The sequence below is a fragment of the Monoraphidium neglectum genome (genome assembly GCF_000611645.1).
Source record: "Monoraphidium neglectum strain SAG 48.87 unplaced genomic scaffold scaffold03347, whole genome shotgun sequence".
Lineage (NCBI taxonomy): Eukaryota > Viridiplantae > Chlorophyta > Chlorophyceae > Sphaeropleales > Selenastraceae > Monoraphidium > Monoraphidium neglectum.
In genome coordinates, this window is record NW_014010281.1 from 1 (window position 1) to 6,600 (window position 6,600).

A 6,600-nucleotide genomic window follows, 5' to 3' on the forward strand; every position below is an offset into this window, starting at 1 on the left:
GCGCGCGGCGGCGGCCGCAGCGGCGGCGGCGATGGCGTGGGACGGTGGCGACGGCGGGGACGGCGGCTGGGGAGTGCAGCGTCTGCACGATTACGAGCATCTGGAGGGAGACGGGGAAGAAGATGGGATCTATGGTGGACCGCCCTCGCCCCCGCCGCCGCCGCCGCAGCCGCCGGGCGCCGCCGCGGCCGAGCGCCACTGGGAGGGTGTCCGGCGGTTTGTGCGCGCCAACGTGGCCCACTGGCAGGCGCACAGCCGCTCCGCCGAGCGGTTCAAGGAGGTGCCCCACTCCCTTGGATGGTGGGTGACACGTGAACACCAGGTTACGCATGACCGCCGGGTGATGCACAACCACCGGGTTACGCGGGACCACTGCAAGCTCGCAGGGGGCACTCTGCGTGTGAGCTCACGCGCGAGCACCACAGTTTCCGTCCGTCGCCAGTACTGCGCACGTGCCCGCTCCACGTGCCCCGGGTGCCGCTCTGGTTCAACACAGCTGAGTACCTCTCCCCAATATCCCCCCTCCCGACGGCGTCGCGGCTGGCGTAACCAGGGCTGACGTCATCAGGTTGGGTGACGTTTATGTGAAAGCGAGCCCGGGGGGCGGCGGCGCTGTGTACCTGTCAAAGTGCTCTGAGCTGGGCCTGACGCCGGTGTCGCAGGTGAGGGCCGCCCACGCGGCGTCCGGGTGCAGGGTGCGGATGGAGGGACGCGTGCGCACAAGCCCCGTTGGCGCGCTTGCGCCCAGCGGGTTTGAAGGCAGAGCGTGTGTGGTGTCACTTCTGCTTGTGCTTTGAGCAATTGGGACCCGGGAGGGGCCTGGTTACCACGCGTGGCACCTTCGTCAAACTATCAGAAGCACACTGATGATAGTCACTCCACGCCACCAGAGCCGTCACCGGCCCCCATACACTCACACGCACACGCGTGCGCTGCGCCCTTCTCTCAATTCGCAGGTGCTGCAGCAGCTGACGTCGCCGGCTGGCGCGATGGCGCACTGCGCTTTGGGGCGCCAAGGCGCCGCAGCGCTGGGCGCCGCGCTCGCGGCCAACACTGTGTTGGCATCCCTGGACTTGCGGGACAACGGGCTCGACTCCCAGGTGGGCTAACCTATGCGCGCCCACAGCCTGGGGCTGCCGGCACACTGCACTGCACTGGCGGGCGCGTTGGGTTTGCGGAGCTGCCTGCTGTCTCAGCAAGCAAACGGACCTTGCGTGCCGGAGCACACTTCACCTGGCCGGCGCACGGCAAGGTCCTGCTTATGATGTGGACTACCGCTTATCTGGTGCGGCGCCCTCTGGACGCTTGCAGATGCACGTGCCTGTGCTGACCGGCAGGCATGGGTCACACCTGACACTGCGCGTTTCACTCCCGCCAGGCGTTGGCGGATGTGCTCCGCGGCCTGCGCACTGCGACTGGCGCCGGCCTTACGGTGAGGCAGCGGCAGCGGCATCATGACATGGCGCAGGACAGCATGCGGCTCATAGCCGACAGGTGGGCGGGTGGCGCAATGGGCCAGCCTCTGCTGCTGGTGCTGCTGCTGCTGCTGCTGCTGCTGCTGCTGCTGCTGCTGCTGCTGCTGCTGCTGCTGCTGCTACTGCCGCTGCTGTTGTCGTTGCTCGCTCCTTATGTGCGTGTGTGTGCGTGTGTGTGTGTGTGTGTGTGTGTGTGTGTGTGTGTGTGGGTGTGTGTGCTGATTTGCTTAGTCGGTATTCAACAGCTCCAAAAGAACGTATCATCCTAAACGATCACCCCTGTGCCCTCCTTCCACGTCTACCCATCCTCATCGCCCTCAGGGCTTTGCTCGAGGGCTGCGGGGCGTCGCCCACGGAGCCAGCCATCCTCACGGCGCACCGCCCCCTGCACAACGGCCACTTTGGCCACGCCGGCTCAAGCAGCATGGGCTCCGCCGCCGGCAGCAGCGGCGGCAACGGGGCAGCCGCGCACCGCAGCGCCCTCATGCGCCGCGGCGGCGTCACGTTTGCTGCGGGCACGGGGGCCCACCAGGGGGCAGGCCCCTGGGACGGCTCATTCCCTGACAGCGGCCGCGGCGACGCCAACTCGCCCCACGACGAGGCGGGCGCCGCCGCAGCTGCGGCGGCGGCCGCAGCTGCGGCGGCCGCGCAGGCCGCGGGGGACGCTTTGGTGTCACGGTCGCCGTCCACGCGCCGGCGGCAGGGCGGCGCGAGCCAGCCGCCTTCCAGGGGAACCAGCGCCGCCGGCGGCGGCGCGGCGGCGGCGCGCCACCAGCGACAGCAGGGGGACGGCGACGAGCGCTTGGCCTCCCTCCCCGGCCGCCGCCGCAGCCTGAGCGGCACCGGCGCGGCGGGTTCATTCTCCTCGCGGCCCCGCAGCGGGGCGGGCGCGGCGACGCCGAGGACGCCGGGGGCGAGGATTTACTCATCGCTGTCGAAGCTGGACTTGAGCAACAACCCCCTGGGGCTGGCGGGCGCCAAGCTCGTCGCAGACGTGGGTTCATCAGACGGCCTGCGGAGCGGGGGTCGATTTCAGGGTTTGGGAAGTCTGCTGCTGGTGCTGCTGCTGCTGGTGCTGCTGCTGCTGGTGCTGGTGCTGCTGCTCTATTTGGGGGGTTGGTTGCGTGTTAATCCCTGCGATGCGGGCCCCTGCGTGGGAGCGCATTCGCGCGCACGCACGCCTCGTCTTAGTTTGGGCGCGCCTTTACCGCTCTTGGATGCGGCAATAAACAAAAACACAAAACCTCGACCATTGCACACCGCGGCCTTTACCCTGCAGCTGCTGCACCCCAGCAAGACGCCCGGCCAGTTCCTGGAGCGCCTGTCCCTGGCGCGCTGCGGCATCCCCGAGGGGGGCGGCAAGGAGATAGCGGTGGCGCTGAGGGCCGGCAACACGCGGCTGAGGGTCCTGGCGATGCCCAACAACTCCCTGGGTGGGGGCGGCGGCGAGGCGGCTGTGTTGGCGCGGGAGCGGAAACTATGGCCAGGTTTCGGGACCGCGAATGCATGTCACGCAGCAAGCCCTGCCTTTGCGCGCCATCGGTGGAGTGCCAGCCTCCGCCTGCGCCGCCAAGCATAACCTTGCACGCGCTGCATTGCGCATATCGCTGCCCGCAGGCAACGCGTCTGCGGCCGCGTTTGGTGAGCTGCTTGAGTCGAGTCACACCTTGAGGGAGCTGGACCTCGCGTGGAACCAGGCGAGTGGCGCCGCTCGCCGCACACTGTGCTGGCTGGCAGGCACACAGGCACGCAGGCACGCAGGCTCGCTTGCTGATGAGTTTGCCGGAATGCCCCAATCTACTGCAACCTGCACTCGTCGTAGATTGCAATTATTGACCACATGCCCCCTCCACAAAGCCCCCGCCAGCAGCCACATGCATGCTGGATCATTCACCTCCTGGCCGGCGTTCCGCGCACCTTGCAACAAAGCTACGCCGTGCCCCACCCCTCAGATCCGCGCCGACGGCGCCCGAGCGATGGCCCGCGGCCTGGCGGCGAACGCTACCCTGGCCCGCCTTGACCTTTCGTGGAACGGCCTGGAGTCCGAGGGAGGCGGTGCGCGAAGATGGATCGCATGCACGTGCATGCTCCAGCATGCATGCATACATGCATGCATGCATGCACTCCGGCTTAACCGTAGCTTGTAGCGACCGCACGCGGCGGTGTCCTCGCTGTCATCTGTGGGGACGCCGGCAGACTTGGTTCAATCCCTGGAGCGTCCACTCCGGCCGCTATGTGGGTGTCTCGAGCGCACTCACGCACCCGGCCACCACCACCCACAACCTCAGGCCCCCTGGGTGAGGTGCTGGCGCTCAACATGGGCCTCAGGTACCTGGATATGGGCCACTGCAGGATAGGACCAGAGGCGTGCCTGCTCATCGCCGCGGGCCTCAAGGTGCGGGCAGCCTTGTCTCAAAATCTTCAGCCATCCGCGCCTGACGCCACCGGGAGGGGGCTCGGCCGGCAGCGGCGCCGCGGGTCGGGCCACGCGGCGCGGCAGTCGTCTTGGCTCGGTCTCCAAAAGCCCATTCGCCTTACTCAGCAGGGCCGGCATGCGTTGCACGATAACAGTTGATAATCAAGCCGTCACCCATGCCTTAGCTGTGCCGCCTCAGCTTCCGCACGCACGCGCGCCGCCGCCGCATTACCCACCTCCTCTCCCTCCCCCCTTCCCTGCCGTTTCCCCCGCGCCCCGCGGCATCTCAGTCAAACGTTGTTCTTGAGGTGCTCCTGCTGAACGGCAACCCTGTGGGCGAGGACGGCGCCCGCCATCTGATGGCCGCGCTGGGCGCCAACGAGACGCTGCAGTTCCTCGCGCTCCAGGGCTCCAACCTCTCATGTGGGCAAGCGGCAGTCGCCCGCGTGCATGGGGGCTATGAACTTAATCGCCTGGATCCAAGGGGCTGATACGTTTCTGTTAGGATACACACTGCTCCAAGGCGACAGCCGAATCAGCCGATTCAGCTCAGTACATGTTACGCGTACTGAGGCCACGGCGCCTGCAATCCGAACCGCGGGGACTGAGCGATGCCGCTCCGACCGCCTGCCGGCCCTACCCCGCCCCGCCCGCCTGCAGCCGGCGCGCGCGACCCCCAGGGCGGCGCCGGATTCAACCCCGCGGCGCCCGACGGCGAGTACCGCCTTGACCTGTCCAACGCCTGCGAGCGCGCGGTGGCGACGGCGCTGGCCGACATGGACAGGGCGGCCGCGGCGGACCTGATGAAAGGGATCACGCTGGACGGGAAGGTGCGGGTCGAGGGTGTGTAATGCTGCCGTGGGCTGCGGCGCGGCGGCTGCTGCTGTGGGCGCGGCCGTGGGCGTGTCGGGTAGCTGGTCGGGGCGCCGGCGGGTGGAGGCTGCTGCTTTGTGGCGCGGCTCTTCCCGTGAGGCGGCGGGGATGCAAGGCGGTGTTGACAATGGTCCCGCAGGGCAGCCGTGCTGCTAACAGTGCAGCAGGGAGCAAGCAAAAGCTGTGCGTTCGCAAATGCCCTGCCCGTCCCTTTGACGCCAGAGCGTTGCGAGCTGCAAGAAGGCCAACTGGCCGGCGCAGCTGCCCGTTAGGGGCACCCTGGAGTTTGAGTTCTCTTCCAAAAAAGCCCAGAGGGGCTGGGCGGTCATGGACAGCCGGAAGTGAGCTTTGTGTTTGGCTGGTGCATGCCGTCGGCTGCCTTGGAGACGCTGGTGCATCTGTCAGTGTGAAGGACCTCGGGGGTAGAGTCGTCATTGGCGGCAGATTTTGATGGGATGGGCAAGGGCGTTTGCGGTATCGTGCTCGCGAGCAAGTGCTTCACCAGAGCACTGGCCAATTCCTTCAATCCGGGCGGCCTGCGTAGTGTTGGGCAGCGCCCTCCGCCCGCTGACGCCTTCAACCTGCAATCCGGGGGTCGCGCTGCTCTGCAGGTTTGAGTCGCTGCGGCGCCAGTTTTCGGCCCAGAGCATCAGCGACCGCGAGAGGCTGGGGCTGGTGACGACCGTGGCGCCCTTCTCAATACTGTCGTGTGCCCAGGTGCGATGAGCCCAGCTAATGGGCCCAGGGAAAGTCACTTGGAAAGAACCTGATCGTACCTGCGCCCCTTCCGTATTCCTGAACGCCAATCCTTCTCCCAGTGACCTTCTGCAAGCAGCGGCGCCCGCCAGTATCGGGTGCAATCCCGGAAGCTGCTCCCACACCCCATCTCAGCCAGCGACCTGTCAGACCGCCAAAGCTCTTTGCAACACCATCAAACATTGTGCTCCAGAATTCCTCAACAAGCCGCAGCCGCAGCCGCATAACAACAGTCCCTCACCCGTTCAACACCACTCCTTCTGCAGATCTCCAGCCTGCTGGCCACCTTTGGCGTCGGCCCGGACCGCGTCGCCGCCGCCGCCATCCTTTGTACGCGCGCGGACGACGCGGAGCATGATGACCGCCTCGAGGGCATAGAGGAGGCGCTGGGCGAGCGCGACGCGGCCGCGTGGCGGCGGGCGCTGGGGTGGTTTGCGGGCGCCACGCTTTCGCACCCGACGGGTTAGTGGGGGACCGGGCTGGGGGCCCTGATTTGTGTTTTGCGTCCGGGCGATGTGCGCCTTTTTGTGTGTGTGTGTGTGTGTGTGTGTGTGTGGTGTGTGTGTGAGTGTGTTGTGTGTGTCTGTGTGTGTGTTCATGTGTGGCCTAGGTTGCATTCTTTGCGTGGGGTGGCAATTCAGGACCCTCGGTCATCAGCCAGCCCTCCGATGTTGTTGAGGCAGCTTGAATGGAAGCGCGCGTCGGCTGGCCAGCGGCGAGACTGCCCGTGGCTCGCAAACAGCCACCCCTTATGCTCCCTGGCTGCGCTCCGCTGATCATCTTTCGTGCGCCTGCTGCAGCCGCATCCTGGCACCTCCGTTTTGATCCCCCTACCCTCCATCGACCCAAGCCTCCCCCCTCTGCAAGCTCCCCTCCACAGTGCCAGCTTTTGCGTGACCGGCCCTGCCCCTGCTCCTCTCCTCGCTCCTGCTGGCGGCAACCCCCACCAACCCCGGCAGGCCACTACGAGCTGGACCTGTCGCTGCCCATCCACCGCTTTGTGGCGGCGCGGCTCAAGGACCAGGCGCTGTCGGAGCCCGAGGGGCCCAGCTGGATCAACCTGGTGCACGACGCCTACTC

At 67.0% G+C, this 6,600-nt stretch overlaps 1 protein-coding gene across 1 annotated transcript; it reads left to right on the forward strand.

Moving 5' to 3' along the window:
• Window positions 1–31: 31 nt before the first annotated feature.
• Window positions 32–5,987, forward strand: MNEG_12635 (hypothetical protein; the record flags this gene model as incomplete). Its single annotated transcript, XM_014038893.1, has 13 exons — window positions 32–300; window positions 554–662; window positions 957–1,100; window positions 1,379–1,608; window positions 1,797–2,568; window positions 2,755–2,880; window positions 3,428–3,530; window positions 3,764–3,870; window positions 4,182–4,314; window positions 4,552–4,721; window positions 4,987–5,105; window positions 5,376–5,481; window positions 5,787–5,987. The coding sequence occupies 13 exons, from the start codon at window positions 32–34 to the stop codon at window positions 5,985–5,987; spliced, it is 2,589 nt and encodes an 862-aa protein (XP_013894347.1).
• Between the last annotated feature and the right edge of the window lie 613 nt (window positions 5,988–6,600).